This window comes from Phycodurus eques, chromosome 2, assembly GCF_024500275.1.
Source record: "Phycodurus eques isolate BA_2022a chromosome 2, UOR_Pequ_1.1, whole genome shotgun sequence".
NCBI classification, from domain to species: domain Eukaryota; kingdom Metazoa; phylum Chordata; class Actinopteri; order Syngnathiformes; family Syngnathidae; genus Phycodurus; species Phycodurus eques.
The window spans coordinates 44,414,861-44,439,215 of record NC_084526.1 but is presented as its reverse complement, the minus strand read 5'-3'; the positions used below and the strand labels follow the sequence as shown (position 1 = coordinate 44,439,215).

General features: G+C 45.3%; 2 protein-coding genes across 6 annotated transcripts in view; both read right to left on the bottom strand.

The window, feature by feature from the left end:
• The window catches only part of aph1b (APH1B gamma secretase subunit), a 39,935-nt gene extending 36,473 nt beyond the window's left edge, over nucleotides 1–3,462 (bottom strand). For all 3 annotated transcript variants that reach the window (XM_061670971.1, XM_061670970.1, XM_061670972.1), the window contains exons 1-2: nucleotides 3,203–3,462; nucleotides 2,440–2,714 (exon numbers count right to left, since the gene is read on the bottom strand). In XM_061670971.1, coding sequence (XP_061526955.1) covers nucleotides 2,440–2,552 — 113 coding nt within the window. In that variant the 5' untranslated portion in view covers nucleotides 2,553–2,714; nucleotides 3,203–3,462. The remainder of the gene's footprint in view (nucleotides 1–2,439; nucleotides 2,715–3,202) is intronic.
• A 393-nt stretch (nucleotides 3,463–3,855) lies between these two features.
• LOC133399391 (gastrula zinc finger protein XlCGF7.1-like) lies at nucleotides 3,856–24,284 on the bottom strand. Of its 3 annotated transcripts, XM_061670969.1 has the most exons (4): nucleotides 23,612–24,284; nucleotides 21,883–22,311; nucleotides 15,843–16,041; nucleotides 3,856–4,215 (listed from the first exon to the last, which is right to left on the bottom strand). In XM_061670969.1, exons 1-4 carry the CDS (start codon nucleotides 23,724–23,726, stop codon nucleotides 4,050–4,052), a joined length of 909 nt encoding a protein of 302 aa, XP_061526953.1. In that variant the 5' UTR covers nucleotides 23,727–24,284; the 3' UTR covers nucleotides 3,856–4,049. The 3 variants fall into 3 exon arrangements, with proteins under 3 accessions (XP_061526953.1, XP_061526951.1, XP_061526952.1); XM_061670967.1 differs by lacking the exons at nucleotides 3,856–4,215; nucleotides 15,843–16,041 and having other exon boundaries at nucleotides 20,403–22,311; XM_061670968.1 differs by lacking the exons at nucleotides 3,856–4,215; nucleotides 15,843–16,041; nucleotides 23,612–24,284 and adding an exon at nucleotides 23,174–23,228 and having other exon boundaries at nucleotides 20,403–22,311.
• Nucleotides 24,285–24,355: the final 71 nt, after the last annotated feature.

Here is a 24,355-nt window from a genome sequence, read left to right as displayed (position 1 = left end):
TGCTAAAGCTACTGCCCCTGTGACCCGACCTCGGATAAGCGGTAGAAAATGGATGGATGGATAAAACATATAACCATCCATTTTCCCTATAAGGTGTGACAGGAAAACTGGAGGCTATCCCAGCTGACTTTGGGCATAAGTGGGATAAATGCTGAACTGGTCACCAGTCGTATAATAAAATAAATAAGTATAACCTATGTCAAAATGGAAAGTACAAATGATACAAATTACAAAGAAGACAGTAAAGTCTGGTACCAGTCCTCTCGAGAGGGGTTGGACTCTCTTCCACTCTGGAATTGCCCACGGTGAGAGGCGCCAAGCAGGTGTGGGTATACTTATTCCCCCCCGGCTCGGCGCCTGTACATTGGGGTTCACCCCGGTGGACGAGAGGGTAGCCTCCCTCCGCCTTCGGGTGGGGGGACGGGTCCTGACTGTTGTTTGTGCCTATGCACCAAACAGTTGTTCAGAGTACCCACACGTTTTGGAGTCCTTGGAGGGGGTGCTGGAGAGTGCTCCCGCTGGGGACTCCATTGTTCTGTTGGGGGACTTCAATGCTCACGTGGGCAATGACAGTGAGAACTGGAAGGGCGCGATTGGGAGGAACGGCCCCCCCGATCAGAACCCGAGCGGTGTTCTGTTATTGGACTTCTGTGCTCGTCACGGATTGTCCATAACGAACACCATGTTCAAGCATAAGGATGTCCACACGTGCACTTGGCACCAGGACACCCTAGGTCGCAGTTCGATGATCGACTTTGTGGTCGTGTCATCGGACTTGCGGCCGCATGTCTTGGACACTCGGGTGAAGAGAGGGGCGGAGCTGTCAACTGATCACCACCTGGTGGTGAGTCGGCTCCGATGGGGGGCGAAGATGCCGGTCCGACGTGGCAGGCCCAAACGTATTGTGAGGGTCTGCTGGGAACGTCTGGCAGAATCCCCTGTCAGAAGGAGTTTCAACTCCCACCTCTGACAGAACTTTGCTCATGTTCCGGGGGAGGCGGGGGACATCGAGTCTGAGTGGACCGTGTTCCACGCCTCCATTGCTGAGGCGGCCGACCGGAGCTGTGGCCGTAAGGTGGTCGGTGCCTGTCGTGGCGGCAATCCCCGAGGGATGCCGTCAAGCTGAAGAAGGAGTCCTATTGGGCCTTTTTGACCTGTGGGACTTCAGGGGACTTTTATTTTGAAATGCCACACAAGATTTGGATGGGACCTCTTTTGTTGGAAACCTGGGGTGGTGTAGTGTCCCCCAGAACGGGGGACGGGACTAACTCAGAGATTTTTTTAATGAATTTTTTAAATCCGTGGTAGTGATATTGAATATACCAATTTCAGGGGACTTTTATTTTGAAATGCCACATCAGATTTGGATGGGACCTCTTTTGTTGGACACCTGGAGTGGTGTAGTGCCCCCGAGAACTGGACTATACTATAGCTCATTAAAAAGACTTAACAGATATTTCCAGTCAGGGGTAATGACAGCAAAATATGCAGTTTTCAGAGACTTTTATTTTGAAATACAATATCAGATCATCACACCTCTTTTCGTGGAGTCCTTGGTGGTCTGTCACACAGATCTGGACTTGTCTTCCGATACCAATGGGATTATGTTGGGTGGCTTTGGCTCAGTAGGTAGAACAGGTTCGAATCCCTGCTACGACTGTCCGCATGTCGAAGTGTCCGTTGGCAAGACACTGAACCCTAATTTACTCCCAGTGGGCCTGGCAGTGCCTTGCATGGCAGCAGTCGCCCATTGGTTGATGAATGTGTGTGTGAATGAGAGGCTTTGCAAAGCGCATTGGGCACTGTGATGATGTAGATAAAGCGCTATATAAATGCAGTCCATAACCATTTATTTTTCCTAAGATATCAAAAAAAGTACATTTTTTAATGCATCTCAAGATTCAAATTAACTTTGCTGGTTCCATTCCTTAACCGAAGAGCACTGACATCCGTATTATTGGGAGGCTTTTATTTTGAAGGTGGCTTTCGCTGCTCGTTGGCGACCTATTACCGTAATGCCTTGTATGAACAAAATTAGGGGCGGCTGGCTTGTCCGCAGTGAGAAATGTGTCAAGAAACTTTCAATTGTAAAATAGGCCCCGCCTTAAATGGGTGCTTTCTCAGACAGAAGAGCGGAATCCTGAAACGCACCCTTTAATCGATCCATATTACAATTATCAGGACACCTTTGTGAGTCTCTATTTTGTCCATCTCCTCTATAAAAAGAGAATGACTAAACTTACGAGCCAAGTAATCAGTGGAAACGGAAGGGTAGTTTTTTTTTTTATCAAAACAGAGAAAGCTAATGGTGCGTTCGGTTAGCATGCTAGCTCCACAGTGACTGGAGTTTATCGATCGAAGCACAACCGTATAAACGTGTTTGTCCCAATAATGACAAGCGATGCATGAAATACGCTACGCTGATACATCATGTCTTACCCTGCTATGAGGAAGATGACCCTCAGAGGCTCCCGGGCGATGGTAAACAGGAACAGAGCGATTGCCGGGCCGAAGGCAATGAAGGTACAGCCAAAAAACACTGCCACCGTCATTTTCGGTGATTCTTGATGACTGTGCAGAAAGCCGCGCGACCCAGAGCGCTTTGTCGGATATTTAATTCACAGCGGCCTGCTTTGGTTGTTGATGGTGGGAAGCGAAAACTCCCTCTGCTTCCGCTAGTTTCAGGGGCTTCGCTTGTGATGACGTCACATGACCTAAGGTTTAAAAAAAAAAAACACCAAAACTTTATTAGTAATTGTCTACGTCAGCAGTGCATTAATCTGTGTTTTTGTTTCCAAGATATTGTCCATATATTATATATTTTGAGACATTTAGAACCAATTTCTTTATATTATATATTGTATTAATTATATTATATTATACTAGAAAGGGCAATTCCTGAAGAAATTGCGTGTGAATGCTGGTAGACATAACATGGAATGTTATTGAATCTTATTGAATGATGTAGAATGACGTTCAATAAGATGGAATGATATTGAATGAAGTGGAATGAGTTGGTCACGTAGAAGTAGGAACGATTAAAATCCATTGAGAAGTCAGGAAGTTAGAGCAAAATTTGTAAAATTTTGAATTTCTGGCTTTTATTTTGAAATTTCGTGAAATATGGGGAAGGGGACCTTGAATTCCGTTTCACTGAGTTATTGTTTATTTAAAAAGACTCGTTTTTATTTTGTTGACGTACCAAAATGTCAGAGGCTCCCGGGCGATGGTAAACAGGAACAGAGCGATTGCCGGGCCGAAGGCAATGAAGGTACAGCCAAAAAACACTGCCACCGTCATTTTCGGTGATTCTTGATGACTGTGCAGAAAGCCGCGCGACCCAGAGCGCTTTGTCGGATATTTAATTCACAGCGGCCTGCTTTGGTTGTTGATGGTGGGAAGCGAAAACTCCCTCTGCTTCCGCTAGTTTCAGGGGCTTCGCTTGTGATGACGTCACATGACCTAAGGTTTAAAAAAAAAAAACACCAAAACTTTATGAGTAATTGTCTGCGTCAGCAGTGCATTAATCTGTGTTTTTGTTTCCAAGATATTGTCCATATATTATATATTTTGAGACATTTAGAACCAATTTCTTTATATTCTATATTGTATTAATTATATTATATTATATTATACTAGAAAGGGCAATTCCTGAAGAAATTGCGTGTGAATGATGGTAGAAATAACGTGGAATGTTATTGAATCTTATTGAATGATGTAGAATGACGTTCAATAAGATGGAATGATATTGAATGAAGTGGAATGAGTTGGTCACGTAGAAGTAGGAACGATTAAAATCCATTGAGAAGTCAGGAAGTTAGAGCAAAATTTGTAAAATTTTGAATTTCTGGCTTTTATTTTGAAATTTCGTGAAATTTGGGGAAGGGGACCTTGAATTCCGTTTCACTGAGTTATTGTTTATTTAAAAAGACTCGTTTTTATTTTGTTGACGTACGAAAATGTCAGAGGCTGCCGGGCGATGGTAAACAGGAACAGAGCGATTGCCGGGCCGAAGGCAATGAAGGTACAGCCAAAAAACACTGCCACCGTCATTTTCGGTGATTCTTGATGACTGTGCAGAAAGCCGCGCGACCCAGAGCGCTTTGTCGGATATTTAATTCATAGCGGCCTGCTTTGGTTGTTGATGGTGGGAAGCGAAAACTGCCTCTGCTTCCGCTAGTTTCAGGGGCTTCGCTCGTGATGACGTCACATGACCTAAGGTTTAAAAAAAAAATAAAAAATTTATTAGTAATTGTCTACGTCAGCAGTGCATTAATCTGTGTTTTTGTTTCCAAGATATTGTCCATATATTATATATTTTGAGACATTTAGAACCAATTTCTTTATATTATATATTGTATTAATTATATTATATTATACTAGAAAGGGCAATTCCTGAAGAAATTGCGTGTGAATGCTGGTAGAAATAACGTGGAATGTTATTGAATGATGTAAAATGACGTTCAATAGGATGGAATGATATTGAATGAAGTAGAATGAGTTGAACACGTAGAAGTAGGAACGGTGCAAATCTGTTGAGAAATATGGAAGTTACGGCAAAATCTTTAAAAATTTAGAATTTTTGGCTTTTATTTTGAAATTTGGTGAAATTTGGGGAAGGGGAGTTGTTCACAGGTTGGTTTGAGCACAACCTTATAAACGTGTTTGTCCCAATAATGACAAGCGATGCATGAAATATGCCACGCTGATACATCATGTCTTACTCTGCTATGAGGAAGATGAAATAAGGAAGTTATAGCAAAATTTATACAAATTTTGAATTTCCGGCTTTTATTTTCAAATTTCCTGAAATTTGGGGAGCAATAATCAGGCACAATCGACATTGTGCCTGATTATTGAACAACTAGCCACTTTAAACTGCATACATTTCTTGAAGTCTCGGCGCCCTTTGCACAATGGTCATTTTTTTCTTTTTTTTAATCAGTTTATTTGAAAGGGGACAATGCAATTTCATAAAACACATGAAATACACATGGTTAAAAAAGCCAGAATTAGCCAGAAGGCTAGTTTTCATCTGTAGTCCCCTAGCCATGATGTAAAAAAGCAGTAAAATACATCTACAAGACAATATAATATAAAACAGGATACATAAAGACTTACTATTAAGAGAGAATAAAACCACAAATCATTTGATCATAACAAAAAAAAAAAAAAACATCATTACATACTTGTCTTTTAGTGTTGGCAGCTATAGGTGTTAACGAGCCACATTTTCATTTTTTGTGTGAAGGCCTTGTATGTTGTAAGCAGTTTAACCTCCTTCCACTCATCAGCGCTCGTCACTGACCAGGCTGACTTCCTGAAAGTGCTCCTGCGCAGAGGAATGAGACAGTCACCTCTGGCAGAGCCTCGAGTGACACGCTCAGAGCTGTTTCTTTGGCTGATGAACTCAGCCAGAGGAGCTGGAGCCAAATCATGCAGTACTTTATAAATCCAATTTAAATCTGCAAATATGTGAAGACTGCCCCAGTTTAAAAGACTGTATTTTTTTTAAATTGCACAGTGATGATAGTGCCTTGGTTTTTTATCCATCACTTTAATTACTTGTTTGTACAAAACTTCCAATGTTTTTTTTGCATTCTGACCAGCCTGGGACCAACTGGTTATGCAATAGTTAAAGTGACTAAGAATCATTGAATATAAGTAAAGTTTTGCGGCTTCAGTTGACATTTCATTTCGAATTGCACGAAAATTTGCGAGGTTTAATTTGATATTTTTACACAATATGTCAATATGGGCTTTAAAGAAAGCTGTGAATCTATTATTAACCCAAGATATTTGTATTGGCTGACAATTTGCATTTTTTCTCCATTAACAAGTATGTCGGGGTCAGGTGATACTCTGTTTGTTTTAGTGAAATGCATGCCTACAGTTTTAGAAACGTTTAGCTGTAGACAGCACTCCTGCAACCAAGTTGTGACACAGGACATTGTATTAGTGAGTTTAGCAGCAACAGTATCTTTGGAGCGACCATGAACAAAGAAAACCGTGTCGTCTGCATACATTACGCACTGCTTCAGAACAAACAGTGGGCAAATCGTTTATATAAAGACTAAATAAAAGGGGGCCTAATATTGATCCCTGAGGGACTCCAGAGGTTAGCCTAAGAGACTCTGATCTGTAGTTGTTAACTGATACAGATTGTGTTCGGTCATGCAGATATGATTCAATCCAGCTCACAGCTTTGTGAGAGAAGTTAAATTTTGAGAGCTTGGTAAGGTTTGCTTGCACCGGACTATTGCTCTATTAGTCATTCAAACTGCTGTAATTGCTAGAGGACTCTGCATCTTTTTTCACAATTGTCAAAAAATAAATAAATAATTGTCCCGGTATTACCAGATTACTAGCGACCTTTTATTGCTCAGTGACTGTTTTTTCAATGTATTTATGTCTAAAAAGTATTCTCTGTCAATTGACAGAGAATTGTTTGTTGTCGTACTCGATCGGCTCCAACTTCCGGAGACAAATTCCTTGTGTTTTTTACATACTTGGCAAATAAAGATGATTTTGATTCTGATTTGGTTTTGCACCCGGACGCTAAATGAATTAACTTCCACCCCCAGCCAGGCTGAAGAGTCTCAACAACAAAGACTTCTCTTTCCCGCTGTCTACAGTGACATCTGCTCCTCCTGGCTGGGACAATGGATGGAGCACTTGCGACACTCGTGTTACCATCGGAATAGCCCCACTCGTGATTGTATTTCTGCAAATTTGAATGTCTGATGTCAAATATGTTTGCCAACTGAACCGGATGAAATGTTTTGCCCCACACAACACAAATGCCACATTGCAAATATGACAGTGTTCTCTAAAACCACATACAATGGAAACATTCGTTCCAGGGATTAAGAGTATGTGCACGTGACAATGCAAAACTGGATAATGGTCTCGTTATCTTAAATCCAATAGTTAATATTTTATTCCACATGAAACCACAAAATAATCCTAAAATGGCAATTAACAATCAGAAATGTGGGGGGCGAGGGGGGGGACCAAACCCTTGGTGGCTGACTACAAGCCCGGAGCCCCCTTTGTTGTGGTCTCTTTGTTCGACCAACTTGCCGAAAACTGGCCCAGCCAGGACGCCCCACCTCGCACCACGAGGTGACGAGGACACATCGGACCCTTCCCAACCGCAGGGCATACTGCCAGTGCTCCGAGCTACCCTTTTTGGGTGCCTGGGCAAACTCCATGGGGACAGAAGCGGGCAGCACACGTCCGCTCCCAACGTCCTGCGAGCAGCAACGTACGGGCTCCGGCCGTCCTGCCTGGGAACTTTTTGTTTTCCTGCTCTTTTTTTGTTTCTTCCTCCTTGCCCGCCAAATCCGCCTGTTCCCCTGTGCGGACCGGACCAGCCAAACATTTGAAAGCTCGACCAACCTGCCTAAATTGCGTTCAACACACGGAAATCCAACTTGCGGTCGACTAAAAGTACAGATTGGTGCATATTTGGGTTTAAACTAAGGAGAACAGGAACCCCCAGTTATACGCATTGTCATCCCACGCTCACTCCCAACCTCACATCAGAAGTCAGTCTCCTTTGCCAATGTTCGTCCTTTGTTTTGTTTTGTTTTCTGCACTGTTTCCCGGTAGATTCCCACGTTAGATCCCATTAAATTTCCGATAAAAATTCACTACCTGTATCATTTTGTGTGTTTGGGCTCGACAAAAGACCTCTGGTTATCCAGAACTCCTATCTAATTCATGTAGCAACCTTCAGATTACGAGACTGATAAAAAGGTTTCTCGTCACTTTCTCTAAATTTTATACAGTGACGTGGTTCCCCTTTACGAGATAAAATAGCTCGATTTATAACGCTGTAATTTAAAATTACGCTAAACCGGAAGTAACGCAGGCGTCGCTTCCGGCTTAATATTTTCTCCTAAATTCATTACGTTTTTATTTAACCCATATACGCTACACAAGAGTCCCGTCCAACAGACCGTCTGCAAGCACATAACCGACCACTGCGATGACCAGGTATCACCCGATACTAAAATCTAAATTCCTGGACCAAAACCCAGTTCGACAATGAGACCTCGACAGTCTCCAACCATGCCCTGTGACTCACTGAATGACTCCAGCGACCTGTCTAACAAAAAAGACAAGTAGCCATTTCGTTGCCTTCTGGGTAAGCTCACCGTTAATGACACGTCAGGGACATTTTAATTGACAACCACACTTGAACGTACGTTCCAATATGACGGACTCGTAGATACGGCAGCAGACATCACAGTCACGTCCGAGGACGTGTTTGACTTACTGCGTGACAAATTACAGCAGGAGGGTCGGACGCTCGACCTCCAACACTGCGAAAAGACAATCCGCCCCTTTGCCTTAGTGAGCACCCATTAGACTCGCTCGTGTGGTTACATTGGACAATCGGGCCACATTCTATAATTCATCCTGTGTTCGTGTCACCTATCAAGTCAGTACCTTTGTTCATTGGACAAGAGCTGCTAAGTCGTTTTAATGCCATTAATTGACTATACTCGGCGTGAGATTTATGTACAGGTGCGGCGACGGCCAGAACACACTAGAGAATCCTCCAAGTGCTACACTGGGAGCCTCCTGGATGTGCCACCTACCAAAATCGCAGCCAGATGACATCTTGACAAAAGGGAGGTGCACACCGGTAACGCTGACAATGTCCACCAACACTCCATAGAGACCTCGGACTTCTTCTCTGGACCTTGAAAAGTGCACCTCTGTGCCATTTGACCCACTCTGCCCACCCTTGGCTCCCTCAGGCAATGCCTTGGACCCGGCTCTTCTATTGCATCTTCAGTAACCACTGGTGATGAACGTCTCCTTCTGTGCTGGTTCCCAGCCTTGCTCTTCTGTTCTACGTTGTCCGTGACGTCGAAGTTGCCTGCTTTTCGTTTAATCTTTCTGTGGCTCACCTTGGCGGCCACGCTTTCAACTCTTCCTTCCTGCTCGCCGCGCAAGCTTAACTCTGGTGTCTCCTTGGCTTTGCATCTGCTCATTTGCATGATCGTGGACTTTTGTTACCGCGCCTCCGTGGAGCTCACTTCTCAGCCACTCGTGGCCCCACGTAGCGAAAGGGGGGGGTCACACGAGACTCCGACCACGATGCACCATGCACGAAACGAAGGATGGTCAACACATTGAGACCGGACCGGTCAACCGGGTCCAACCTCCGTGACAGCATCCTCGCTACACCAAGTCCGCCAACGCAGACGCCTAACCAAGACACAGGTGAAACCGAACGCGCTGCTCCGCCACAAACCGCTAACATAACGACCGAAATAAAACACATCCACAGCGCCCCACCGGTGACATTTGTAACCTTACTACTATCGAGACACAACTTCTGGAATTGTAGTCCAAAATCCCCACCACACGACAATGCATGGCGAACAAAGTAACCAATTCCTGGTCGCTAAGCAACACACTAAGGGTAGCCATTTTATTTCTTGACATTTGCTGTGTATCTTTAATCCAGAATAGGCAGGCCATAACCACGCTGTCATCTGTGCTCCTAACGGTTTATGCTCACACAGTTTGCTAACATGTTGATGAATGACGGGCTATATGAAATTGCTCCCTTTCTAGACAATTTAACACAGAGATAAAATTCTACCACATTTGGGACCCCTCGGCTTAATTAAAATTCTTTGGTCTGTGGCCCTGACAGGCTCCACTAATCCGGCCCACCTTGGGTTTTTCCTTACAATCACCACAGCGCTGTGTGTCAAGCCTTCCTTGCCACTCGCTCAATCAGCGATGCTCCCAAAGATGCCACTTGGCATGTTGAGGATTTCACTGGGTACAAGCTGCCGTCCGGCAGTTATGACAGCCAAATTGTGATTCCTAAATTTTTCAAACAGCACAAATTTGAATTTGACCCCAAAAGGCTTGAACAGATTAAATTTGAAAATTTCAATGACCAACATGAAGACCCCAGAGCCCGTTTGCACATTCCTGCGCTGCTACAGACCTTAACTTAGACCCTAACCATCCTCGACCACTAAATGATTTTCAGCATCGACTACCTTCTCTTCCGAAACTCCAATGCTTGCCTGAGGTCTTCCGGTGGAAAGGAATGACTGAGCCCGAAAATGACCCAGTTCAAACTGTGCAGGAGGTCCCCCCCTGACTGAACTGTTTTCCGGACCTCCTCGCTTCCTCTTGTACTCAGGCTAAGATTTCTTTGCACGGTCAAAGACTAGAACCCGTCTTTCACCTCTGCTTTTGGTCTGCTACTTGCATAAGTTTCATACCTAATAGTAGATTTTGTTTTTAAGACTCCCTGTTTCGCTAGGAAGTAGCTGGGCTGAATTGTTTTCCTTTTTTTCGTCTCCCTTTTTTTTTTTTTCCTATTTCTGGAGAACACTACAAAGACTCTTCGTTAACGTTCGTGTTAGCGTTTTCCCTTTTTCTTTCAACTGTGCAATCTCTTAACCTCACCACGTAGATATATCTACATTCATGTATACGTCTACTGGACTCTAAATTAATTAGCAGGTCCCCTCAAAATCTTGGCGTACAGTCATCAAAGAGTCCTTTCTTCTTTTGAACTGACAGCAGGCCAAAAGGTGAGCTCCGTGAACTCGCATGTGATATTTAACCAAAGAAAATTTCTGTTTTGATGTTTTACCAACTCTGCCAAATTATTCCAAATGTATGCCTTGATGTGACTTGATCTGTCAGTGTGTCAACTTTACAAGCGTAGCTGCGAGATTTTAAGAACTGTTTGCCTTGATTTGACTCCAACAGCATGAAAATGTGAACCATAAGCAGTTGATTTGCCAAGACTAAAGTTTAAACAGTCTATATGCTTGACTTGTGAGTAAAGAGTACAAAGTTTGGGGTATTCTATATTAATATATGTTTTAAACCCATTTTATGGGTCAAAATTGGAGACTAGATTCAAGCTGATGGGTGTGGTCTTGTCTGGTCTTCAGTCCTCTCCGGCACGCCCCCGGGGTACTTAACCCCCGACTCCCGCTCTCTTGCTCTTTCTTGGTTCTTCCCTCTTGTCTTGCTATCTACGGGGCGGTCTGCGGCCACCCCTCCCCTTTTTTTTGTTCGGGCACGCGGCTCTGTAACCGCGGGCCTTGGGGATGGAGACTTGGGTTCCCAGCCTCTCCGTGGGCCACCGCTAGGCAATCAGACCAGCTGCTACTAAAGTACCAGATACACTTCCAGCCAAGCGTGATCGCTCTGAAATTGCTAGCAAGTCCCTGAAAAGGCAGGAAGAGAGACGGTCTTGTTCTCCCAACAAGGCGTGACGAACAACAATTTTTCTTCTTCCGCCTCTTTTGTTATGTTTCATTCTTCTGCATCCTTTTGCTCATTCGTCCAAACCTGTCTCAGTGCTTCCCGAGACGACTGAGACAGAACAGCCCACCTACCAGCTGATGTACGTTCGTGAATAACACATCAGTGTTTTCCAGACTGTACAATATTAGTGCCGAATAATTTTCGGCACCAATATATTACTAGCTTCACACAAAATCCCAACTTTGCTATCTCTCTCTCTTGCATTAAACACTCACATTCACATTTTTAGCCAAGCAACACACGATGTTCTATTTCCCTTTTCGTACACCTACTTTCTTTATTTTCACCATTATTAGTGTTATTTTCTTACTTTAGTTAGACCCCCTTTGTGTGTTTCCCTCTAGATCCCTTGTAGATGTCATTAAATAGTCTATAAAATTCCACTCTTGGTTGTGTTTTGTGTGGGTTGAGTTTAACAATAAGACTCTGTTGTCTAGGACTCAAAATTTCATAAAATATAGCAACCTTCAGATTATGAGACTGATAAAAAGGTTTCTCGTCACTTTCCCTAAATTTTATACATATATAAAGTGACGTGGTGCGCTCTACGAGACAAAATTTTTTGATTTTAATGGTAAAATCGGACTAACCCGGAAGTAAACGCAGGCGTATACCTTCCTTCGTATCTTTTTCCAAATTAATTACATTTTCATTTCAACCAATATACTCTACGCTTGCTCGGGGGTAGTCATAGATTCAGCCGAGAACAGATTGCAATAACTGCAGATGTGGAATAAATGTTCTACTGTTTCACAGTTAGAGAAGAGAAAAGAGGTTTTTCTCCATTAGAGGGCCTTCCAAGGTTTTCAGGTCAGATTGCGGCACCAATTTTATCACTAAATGCAGAGAGTTAAAGTTTAACAAAGACGATTCTGTGATTCAAAATTACCTCAACAATGAAGGCTGCACGTGGACGCTTAACACCCCACACATCACGTATGTGTGGCTCTTGGGAAAGAATGATAGGCACGGCACGCCGCATTCTAGAGGGAATGTTATCGTTCTCACATCGCTAATGGCGGACGTTATGGCAATCATCAATGCTCGGCCAATAGTTCCTCTGACCATAGATCCAGATTCACCCACTGTGTTGACAACCTCTATGCTTCTAACGCAAAGGTTAACGTCTATGTCAGCTCCAGAAGGGACATTTGACATCGAGGATATGTACAAAAAGCAATGGGAACAGGTTCAGTCTTGCAGACAGATTTTGGAGACGTTGGAGGCAAGAATATCTGTCAGTGCTGCAGCCTAGAAGGAAATGGACTCAAGACAAAGAAAATGTTCTAGAAGGGGATGTCTTGTTAAAAAATGACCAAGCTAAATGTAATGAATGGCCTATTGGACTCACTACTAAAAGCATCCCTCGGAAGACGAGATCAGAAAAGGTAGAGGTGAAAGTTGTCAAGCGGGATATTCCACGACTTGCGCCCTGTCACTCAGCTTGTTCTCCTGCTTCCTCAAAATATTGACAAAGGATTGGTTTGAGGCGGCACGGTGGACGACTGGTTAGAGCTTTGGCCTCACAGTTCTGAGGAGCGGGGTTCAATCCCCGACCCCGCCTGTGTGGAGTTTGCATGTTCTCCCCGTGCCTGCGTGGCTTTTCTCCGGGCGCTCCGCTTTCCTGCCACATCCCCAAAACATGCATTAATTGGACACTCTAAATTGCCCGTAGGTGTGAATGTGAGTGCGAATGGTTGTTTGTTTGTATGTGCCCTGCAATTGGCTGGCAACCGGTTCAGGGTGTACCCCGCCTCCTGCCCGATGATAGCTGGGATGGGCTCCAGCAGGCCCGCGACCCTTGTGAGGAGAAGCGGCTCAGAAAATGGATGGATGGATGGATTGGTTTGAAATGAATAGTGATATAAAAGTTTTCATACCAGGCGGGGAGTGTAATGGTCTAGTTGTTGCAATGTTGTGTTTGCATTTTATTATGTTGACCGTTAGCACCCTCCAGTGGTGAAATGTATGGTGTACATCAGATTGTCTTGAGTTGACCTCAGTGTTGAATGATATGCCTGAAGAGAGCAACACGTACCTGGTGGAGTGTTGGCCCACGTAAGGCTGTAAATGATAAAACGCGGAATTCTCTGTAAGCTATAACATGTTTACAAGTAAAGCCATGTTTTTTAGTATACAAATGTAGCTAAAAAAATTTTAAAAACTAGTCATTTAAGACGTTTCCATTTGTTAGCTTCCTATGCTAGCGGACCTGCGTTGTGCTAATTAGGCTAACTCTTAGCATACTTTGTTGTACTATTTACTTGACTCCAGAATGCATGTTTTATAAGGTAATTCATGTGTAAACAATGCACTTTATATTTTTATAATTTGTACTTTATTTATTTACATTTTGACATATGTATGCTAATGTTAGGCAGACATTTTGAACACGAATGTACTGTATTTCTCTTTCTGTCTTTCACAGTTTTTTCAAAAAGAAAAGAAAATTAAGAGTAATAAATGGACTGTATAGGCCACAAACATCTTGTCTGTTAACCGTCTGTCGAGCTGGATAAAGCAGTCAAACATCTAGTGAGGACAGAACAAATTATTATCCATCCGTCAATCCGTTTTCTGTACCGCTTATCCTCACAAGGGTCGCGGGCGTGCTGGAGCCTATCACAGCCATCTTCGGGCGAGAGGTGGGGTACACCCTGAATTGGTCACCAGCCAATCGCAGGGCATTCACACTCACATTCATACCGACGGGCAAGAGTTTTTTAGAGGTTTCACTTAACCGACCATGCATGTTTTTGGGATGTGGGAGGAAACCAGACTGCCTGGAGAAGACCCACACAGGCACGGGGAGAACATGCAAACTCCACACAGGCGAGGTCGGGATTTGAAACCCGGTCCTCAGAACTGCGAGGCAGATGTGCTAACCAGCCGCCACAGATTATTATCCATTCATCCATCCGTTTTCTGAGCCGCTTCTCCTCACTAGGGTCGCGGGCGTGCTGGAGCCTATCCCGGCTATCATCGGGGAGGAGGCGGGGTACACCCTGAACTGGTTGCCAGCCAATCGCAGGGCACATACAAACAAACAACCATTCGCACTCACATTCATACCTACGGGCAATTTAGAGTTGTCAATTAACCTAGCATGCATGTTTTTGGGATGTGGGAGGACCAGCCACCGTGTCGCCATTTGATATCATTATCATTGAAAATAATAATAATAATAATATATATGCATCACGAATCGCGACACGATGGCCGACCGGTTAGAGCGTCTGCCTCACAGTTCTGAGGACCGGAGTTCAATCCCCGTCCCCGCCTGTGTGGCGTTTGCATGTTCTCCCCGTGCCTGCGTGGCTTTTCTCCGGGCACTCCGGTTTCCTCCCACATCACAAAAACATGCATTCATTGGAGACTCTAAATTGCCCGTTGGCATGACTGTGAGTGCGAATGGTTGTTTGTTTCTATGTGCCCTGCGATTGGCTGGCAACCAGTTCAGGGTGTACCCCGCCTCCTGCCCGATGACAGCTGGGATAGGCTCCGGCACGCCCGTGACCCTAGTGAGGAGAGGCGGCTCAGAAAATGGATGGCTGGATGGATGATATCAAGTATAATAATAATGAGAGGGGGCTCGGTGCCTTGCTCAGGGGCACCTCAACAGGCGTTTCAGCTGCCACCTGCTCCAGTGTGTTCCACTAACAAGTGTGTGTGTTCACTGTGATCGGGAAAATACAGAGAACAAATTTCATGTGCATGCATGCATGTTCATGACAATAATGATTCTTCGTCTTCTTCTTCTGTGGTGGTGTGTTTCAGAGAAGTGTGAGGGAGATTTGGAAGAATAATTGTGTATATTTATGTAAATACTTGTTTTCTCATCGTGTGATTATTGTATCTTCACGGTGTAGGGTTTTGGTGTGTAAATAGAAGTTAGTATACTTTCATACGGTTTTGTCCGTGCCTCGTGGCGAGGACGGCGCCGCCCGAGACGCCACCGTCTCTGAGGCACGGCCTGCGGATTGTGCCACAGCCTAGCTTCACGGTGGAGCAAGTGCTGCTGGCTGTTGGCGACCAGGTGGCATACATGCATATCTCGCATGCATCCCGCATGAATAAAGCGGTGGTTGTGTTTTTTAAACATCAAAAATATGTAACGCAACTTATAGAGAATGGATTCATTCTAAATGACGAGTTTATCCCAGTTTCCCCGCCGGCCGTACCGTCAACACGGATCACTGTGTCGGGCTTCCCTCCGTTTATTTCGAACGAGGCGCTGGAACGGGAGCTAAAGCGTTTTGGTAAGTTTGCTAGCGGGTTTCGTAATGTCGGGCTAGGATGTAAGGATGAAAAACTGAAGCATGTTCAGTCATTTAGACGACAGTTTTTCATGTTTTTAGACTCTCCGACGCAGACGTTGGATGTTTCTTTCTGTGTTCTACATGAGGAAGGAATGTATATGGTGTATGCGAGCTCGGCAAGCATGAAATGTTTTGAGTGTGGAGATATATGTCATAAACGGGTGTCGTGCCCGCATAACAATGTTACAGTGAGACCTGCTGCTGCTGATGGCCACGATGGGTCGCGTCCAGGCAGGTCCGGTTGCGGAAGCCGGGGTCGTTGACGTTGAGGGGCGGACGGCTGAACCTGACCCCGTTGGAGTGGGCTCCATGAGTGTGAATGCCGTCTCGACGGCGGAGGTACCCCTTGGTGAAAGCCGTGGATCGGTGGCGGCGAAGGTAGAGGGAAAGCGTGCTGTTATTGAGAATGATGAAAGTAAGAATGACATGCAAATTATAGAACAGAATAATATTGTTGATCGGATGAAAATGCCGCAGGCTAGCGATATGAGACAGCAGCTGAAGGCTGCCGACAGGGTAAACACTGATGATCTTAATGTAAGAGAGCAGGTTCGGCGTGGCGATGGTGGCCATGCTATGGGGCTGGAGACTGATGGTGACTGATGGTGCTTCAGTTGCTGACAGCGTTTCCCAGAGTAAGGATTTATACCCTTTGAAAGAATTAGATTTTTTGGAGGGTACATTCGGAAAACGGTTGATGTACAAGAATATTTTCCAGATGTTAGAAAGTTTGTGAAGACTGTGAGTACCCTACAGAAGGTGGTAGGACAAGAAGAGATATCGCCTGAGGTAGCATGTGACTGCTGCTAGGAACATTTTAAGTGGTAAAAGACAGAACAAATTGAGAGTTGATCATTAAATTTGAAATGGAACGACAACACTGGGTGTTTCCTCTGCTGTTGTCGTTGGCTGGTTGGTTTTATTCTCTCTTTTTATTCATACGAATTCTTTACGGGTTGCATCTTTAAATATTAACGGGGGTAGAAATGCACAGAAGAGGGCGCTAGTGTTCGAAGTCCTAAAACAAAAAAGAATAGATATCGCTATGTTGCAAGAAACATCCATCCCATCCATTCATCTATTTTCTACCGCTTATCCGGGTCGGGTCGCGGGGGCAGTAGCTTCAGCGGGGACGCCCAGACTTCCCTCTCCCCAGCCACTTCATCCAAGTCTTCCGGGGGGATCCCGAGCCGTTCCCGGGCCGGCCGAAGGACGTAGTCTCTCCGGCGTGTCCCGGGTCGTCCCCGGGGTCTCCTCCCGGCGGGACGTGCCCGGAACACCTCACCGGGGAGGCGTCCGGGAGGCATCCGAATCAGATGCCCCGGCCACCTCATCTGGCTCCTCTCGATGTGAAGGAGCAGCGGTTCTACTTTGAGATCCTCCAGGATGACCGAACTTCTCACCCCATCTCTAAGGGAGAGCCCGGACACCCTGCGGAGCAAACTCATTTCGGCCGCTTGTATCCGGGATTTTGTTCTTTCGGTCACGACCCACAGCTCGTGACCATAGGTGAGGGTAGGAACGTAGATCGACCGGTAAATCGAGAGCTTCGCCTTTCGGCTCAGCTCCTTCTTTACCACAACGGACCGATACAAAGTCCGCATCGCTGCGGACGCCGCACCGATCCGTCTGTCGATCTCCCGTTCCGTTCTTCCCTCACTTGTGAACAAGACCCCGAGATACTTGAACTCCTCCACTTGGGGCGGGATCTCATCCCCGACCCGGAGAGGGCACGCCACCCTTTTCCGACTGAGGACCACGGTCTCAGATTTGGAGGTGCCGATTCTCATCCCAGCCGCTTCACACTCGGCTGTGAACCGCTCCAGTGAGAGTTGGAGCTCACGGTTTGATGAAGCCAACAGAACCACATCATCAGCAAAAAGCAGAGATGCAATACTCCGGGCGAATCTCATCCACCCCCGGGGCCTTGCCACAGAGGAGCTTTTTAACTACATCGGTGACCTCAACCCCAGAGATAGGAGAGCCCGCCTCAGAGAACCCACACTCTGCTCCCTCATGGGAAGGCGTGTCGGTGGAATTGAGGAGGTCTTCGAAGTATTCTCCCCACCGACTCACAACGTCCCGAGTCGAGGTCAGCAGCGCCCCGTCCCCACTATACACAGTGTTGGTGGTTTTCCTCTCCTGAGACATCGGATGGTGGACCAGAATTTCCTCGAAGCTGTCCGCAAGTCGTTCTCCATGGCCTCACCGAACTCCTCCCATGCCCGAGTTTTTGCTTCAGCGCCCACCAGAGCTGCATTCCGCTTGGCCAGCCGGTACCCACCGGCTGACTCAGGAGTCCCACAGGCCAAAAAGGCCCGATAGGACTCCTTCTTCATCTTGACGGCATCCCTCACTGTTGGTGTCCACCGACGGGTTCGGGGATTTCCGCCACGACAGGCACCGACCACCTTACGGCCACAGCTCCTGCTCAGAGCACGCCCGGAGTGAATTTCCCAGCATATATATATTGTTGATATTTCATATTGTTCGTATTTTGTGCGTTTGTTGTATCGGTGCGACGAGGTGTCATGCAACAATAGAAGATCTAAATGTGTATCTGAAATGGGATGTATCAAAAAAAAGTGTATGCAGTGTTGTGTAAGCGTGCAGCCAGTAATTTAGCCCAATAAATCCCAAGATTTGTTAAATAAAAATATACGAAGAAAATAAGAATAAATAACATACGATAAGAAGAATAAAACAAATGGCTATCATAGCTATGCAGATGACACACAGTTATATCAGGCACTGTCTCCAGATGACTGCAGTTCAATTGAGGTGTTGTGTCATTGTCTAAAAGAGATAAATAACTGGATGAGCCAAAATGTTCTTAAATTAAACAGGCCTGTCGCCTTGACATCTGCGGTCATGACGTCCTTTGAACGTCTCGTGCCGGACCACCTCAAGAACGTCACAGGTCCCCCGCCGGACCCCCTGCGGTTTGCCTACCGAGCGAACAGGTCTGCGGATGATGCGGTCGACACGGGACCGCGCTTCATCCTAGAACACCGCGACAGCGCAGGGACCTACGTGAGGATCCCGTTCGTGGACTACAGCTCAGCGTTCGACACCATCATCCCCGAACTCCTTTCCTCCAAGCTTCTCCAGCTCAGCGTCTCGCCTGCCTGCCATCTGCCAGTGGATTTACAGCTTCCTGACGGGCAGGACACAGCAGGTGAGGCCACCTCATCCGCACGCAGCATCACCACTGTTGCGCCCCAAGGTCGTGTCCTCTCTCCGCTGTTCTTCTCTCTCGACACGAAAGACTGCACCTCAGCGCGCCCGGCTGTCAAACTCCTGAAGTTTGAGATGACACCGCCGTCATCGGCCTCATCGAGGACGGCGACGAGTCCGCATATCGACAGGAAGCGGAGCGGCCGGAGCTGCGGTGCGGCCGACGCGACCTGGAGCCGAACACGCTCGAGACTGGAGAGATGATCGTGGACACGCAAATTCCTTGTGTGTTTTTTCTTCTTTTTTCTCATGCTTTTTCGAGCATTTCCACTTTTAAATAATATTTCTTGCACTGTACACTGTTTTAATTGTATTTTTTTTCCTCTTTGTTTTAAATGTTTATAAGCGCGTGGGATTGCATCACACGTAGCCTCCAGAGAAGTTGACCTACACCTGCAGTAGTACGGCAACTCCACTTGGACAATCTACCAGGCACGATAATTACAATCAATCAAACAAACAAAAAGGACACACACACAAAAACAACATCACATGAACAACGGCAAAACAAAGGAGGCCTGCCAGTACATTATGATTTGACAGTCCTAATCCATCTGATAAATGTATAAACTATATAAAACTGTAAGTCATTACAGAGCTGTCCTAAAATTTCCAAATGTACAAACTCTGCCCTTGTCTGACCCCATCGCTAACACAAAATCAATTTGAGACACTATTAACCTGCGTTCGTCTGTTCCATGATAGCGTATATAGCGTCTTTTATATTGATACTTAACTATATTTATCATTTCATCGGACCTGTGGCTAAAAAGCAAAGTGTGGAGAGTCTGTGCGGCCAGAATGCATGAGTGCAGTCAGTGAATGGGACGACCATTGCCAACAGTCTCTCCAACATCCACACTCTCTCCATTATTTCTCACTAGTTATTCGCAGGGATAAGGACTGGACCGGACTGCCGGAATATGCAGATAACTGACACCTATTAGAAGTGCATTGGGGGGGGGGGAAATATTTAAACCCCCCAAATTCTTGAATAAGCGTGGATAAACCGTCAGTAAGCGTTTTGGGGGGTTGGTTCTCTCCCAAAAAGAAAAACAGTTGGAAATTTTTTTTAGTTTTGTGGGGGGGGGGGGGGTCAACAAATAGGTGACTCCACAGGTGCAGAACCACGACTGTACTGTATTCTGCATTCTGGGTTTTTTCTGATTGGACACACTCAACCAACTCAATAAAAAGAATCCAATAAGTATTCGTGGCACCTTAAAACATTTCCCGATAAGAAAATCAGCGGTCACAGTTTTAATGTTGCAGCAAGTTAGCAAAGCGTATGTGTGAGTCGTTGACTTGAGTTTTTTGGCACGTCGCCCGGGGTGGCGAGGGCCTTAAGCGTGCTCCGCAGGCTCTCACTCGGGATTGTTTATTTATTTATTACGTTACCGGTATCTATTTATCAAATGACTAAGCACGCGGTGCTCACCAAATCCGCAAATGACATTAATCTGAAAGAAAATCTTCTTTACAGCGGAGTGTAGCTCTGTGAGCTAATTTGCATCTGTACAATGTTTACAATGATTTACACCCTCATACGCATACCAGAAATGACAAGTAAAACTACAGTACAGGGCACTGTACTGTGTAATTACATACAGTCCACTTCTACTTACAAATCGTCCCACAATTCACTCCAAGAACCCAGCTGGCACGTTTGGAATCCACTCGGGAGTTACTTTGACTCTGTTATCGCTTTGAATAAAAAGCTGCTTGTCCTCGGATTGGTTTTCCTTTGGGTACTACACGCCGCCCATTGGTTGAGGTCAGGGGATGTTTTTCTCCCCATATTCCCATGGTAGCCACAGCCTACAGACCAAGATCTGGTCCACACTCAACCGACTTCAATATGTCATTCATCCCCATGATGAATGTATGTAAACTTCTGACCACATCTGTAATAACTCAAGTACAGAGATACCGTGACCTAACTCAATTACAACGGTACCTTGATTCGATTACCCAAACATTTACGAATTGTTCAAGTTACGAGCAGTCACTGGATTTCTTGCTTTATTATACGACAAAGGTTTAGCTACAAGCAGGCTTCGAGTAGTCTTCTGCTCGAGTGAAGTCAAAGAAGACGAAAAGCAGAGCTCAAGTCGCCGATGCCCATTAAGATTTGTATCAAACACGACAAATAAACACAAATATGAAATGAGAACACTGGCAAACAGCTGCATTAGGCCACAACTCACACCTGATTCTGAAGGCCCTGGGCAGATTACTTCTGACATGTCAACACATAGATGCTGAAATCGGATTGGACAAAAAAAAATTCCAACATCCACACTACTGGAAGCAGGCCAGCCAAGACACACACTATGAAATGAAAATAATAGACTTGAAAATAAATGACTATCATGGAACTTTATGCAAATTAGGTCAGTGCTTCTGAAAATGTTTAAGCCAGCGGAGAAGGACCATTGGATTTTATTCAGGATCACATAGCCACCATACCACTCCCATTAAAACATTTGACCTAAAGTTGTGAAGCTTCATTTAATGCTGCATTTGTCAACAACACACTTGTGTTTCTTAACCTGATACTTTTGAGGGAATCTTTTATCACACACACTGCAATTGAAAGGTTTCTCACCTGTGTGCATTCTAGTGTGTCTTGTCAAAGCGCGTCTCTGAGAGAAGCTTTTACCACAAACTGAGCAGGAAAAAGGTTTCCCCCCAGTGTGTTCTCTCATGTGCTTCGCCAAATTTGAACGTTCACTGAAAGTTAAGGTGCAGACTGAGCAGACAAAGGCCTTGCCTCCAGTGTGTATTTGTGTGTGTCTGTTCAAATGTGCCTTACGAGCGAAGCCTTTCGTGCAAAACGGGCACGCAAAAGGTTTCTCCTCGGTGTGTGTTTTCATGTGGTTTAATAAATTAATCTTTTGAGTTACTCGAAGACCACAGACTGAGCAGGAAAAAGGTTTCTCTCCAGTGTGCGTTCTTGCATGTCTGTGCAAATGTGCCTTACTAGCGAATCTTTTACCGCAATCTGAGCAGCTGAAAGGTTTTTCGCCTGTATGGAGCATCAGGTGTCTTCTCAGATTTTTTTTGGCAGAGAAAGATTTGCCACACAGGGAACATTCCCAGGGTTTGTCCTCAGTTTGACACAGCATATCACCTTTAGAGTGTTCATCATCCTCATCGTCGTCATCATCATCAGAGTCTGACATTTTGTTGTCACTATCTGATACTGGAGCTAAAAGGCTGTCTGCCTGTGATCCTTCACCTTGGTCTCCATCACCTTCTTCTTCGTCATCACCTTCAATCTTCACGATGACACAAGTGAACGGCGACTTGGTGATATCAGTCTCCTCCTCTTCCTCTTTAATGTAAGGGGACCCTGGCTCCTCTTCCTCCTTACTGTGAGGAGGCTCTGGTTCAAGCTGCTCAAGGTGGAAAGCTTTATTGATGGCTGCAGGAGACAAGAAGACAAACACGCACGGTTTCGTAAAAGTGACGTCGATGTTGCGTCTTATTGTTTATAAAGACACCCCACCACCTCCTGTACAAATGTGACACGTGTGTGTCCGAGTGTGCCAGAAGCGGGCATCTTTTGGCAAAATAACAACTTACAAACAATTCAAGATAAGGAACAGCTCCCTGTAACATAACTAAGTAGGGTATCATCTGTACATACTTTGGTCAATGCCTATCAGGGAGGTTGCGAGGTTTGCGAATCACATTTATGTTCCTTTCAAAAGCGCTTAAGCGATGAGGTAATTGGAAGTCAAAAGAAAAATCAGCAACCGTCAGTCTCATTTATTTGTTCAGCGAGCAAAAAGGAAAAAAAACAGGATTGTCAGTGGTGCGCATCCTCATGAGGGGACAACGTCAGATGCCACATTCTCGGATGTTAGCAACCGTCGGCGGGCCGTGCAATTACCTGAGCCTTCAGTGGGGATTTACCAGACTTAATCCACCTCTTAATACCGCCACTATCACGTCGCAATTATAGAAAGCATCGGTATTATACAAAAATGCAATACAACAGCACACAAATGTGCAACGTACGTCATCTGCAGCGGTTCACAATGAGTACTAAACTAATAAGGTACTATAATTGTAACAATTTTCAGATGTTGATTATTCAATGTTTGAATGTGTTGGCTGTAACAAGATTTACTCTGACCAACCAATTAAAAGGAGAGAGAAAATGCTGACGTCATTGAGGGCCTAGGCTTTGCCAACACATTTGAAATGGGTTTGTTGAGGAAACCGTCGCATTGCTAAGAAGGTTCAGCACTACGGATTCTGAAGTTAACGTGGCAACTCACATATCCTGAAATGTGAATGGACACGAAAAAAATGTCCAGCGTCCACTGACATGTACATAAATCCATTTCACTTCGAATTTCGGTTGTAAATGTCGGTCAAAGCTTCCGATGGTGTTTAGGCCAGCAGAGAAGGCCTCGCTGGCCGTTCGAATGTCACATTGGATGGAAACAAACTTATGGGGAAATGCATGTCAAAGGCAGGAAATCAATACAGGGATAGTGTTCCTTATTGGAAGCCGTGACAGTGTTGCGCACATGGGTATGGCGTCATCACTGTGCGTCGTCGGTCGCGACCCTTGAGCTGTGTCCAGTACTTCAATCTGAGGTGTCATGTTGACGTAGGATAGAAAAACGCTGACTGAGCGCAGTCAACGTTCGTGGCTCAGTAGCACATCACTATACGTGTATTAAACGAGCGTTAGAAGGAAGTGAACGAACCTGCTGTGTTTGAGTCATCCTGAGGCTCGTTGAAAACATCGTCCGGTCGTCGCCGTCGCCGTCGTCGTCGTCGCTCGTCCGCCTCGTACTCGTCTTTCACAATTTGTGCGCACATTTGCACACGATAAGCACCGCACTTGCCGCTCACACTTGATCGCCGCGATGCTAACAAACGCGCCGCTTCGTGGCTAGCGAGCTGACAAAGCTGGAGAACGCGAGGCGAGTTTATCCGGACACAAAACGATTTCACGAACGGTGTTCAGCTCCGGTCAAGCAAAGCGGAGATGGGGCGTAGTGTGTCGAGGCTGAATTCAGGACGTTCGGAAAGATCGATTGCGTGACGCGCGTCTGACGGGCCAAAACGTACACGGAAGTCAACGGACAGCGAAAGCAGTACGGCAAAGCTACTCAGACAAACCAACTACGAGACGACGGAAACCGGACTCCAAATATTTTGGGGGGCCGCGGGCTCTACCGATGATTAATACTTCATACACCTTATTACACTGCAACAAAGGACCGGGGTTGATTTGCGGAACATTCCAAGTGAAAGCACAACGGGGGATACTACAAGTAACAAAAATAAACAGCATACTATGCATTTAATGGAAAATATTATTATTATTATTGAGAAAAACTGCTACAGCAAAAATAAATGGGACACGGGACAACATTAAAGTGACTGACTATATAACTTGAACGAACAGTAATTCATAAAATAAACAATACAATTTCAAGAATGTA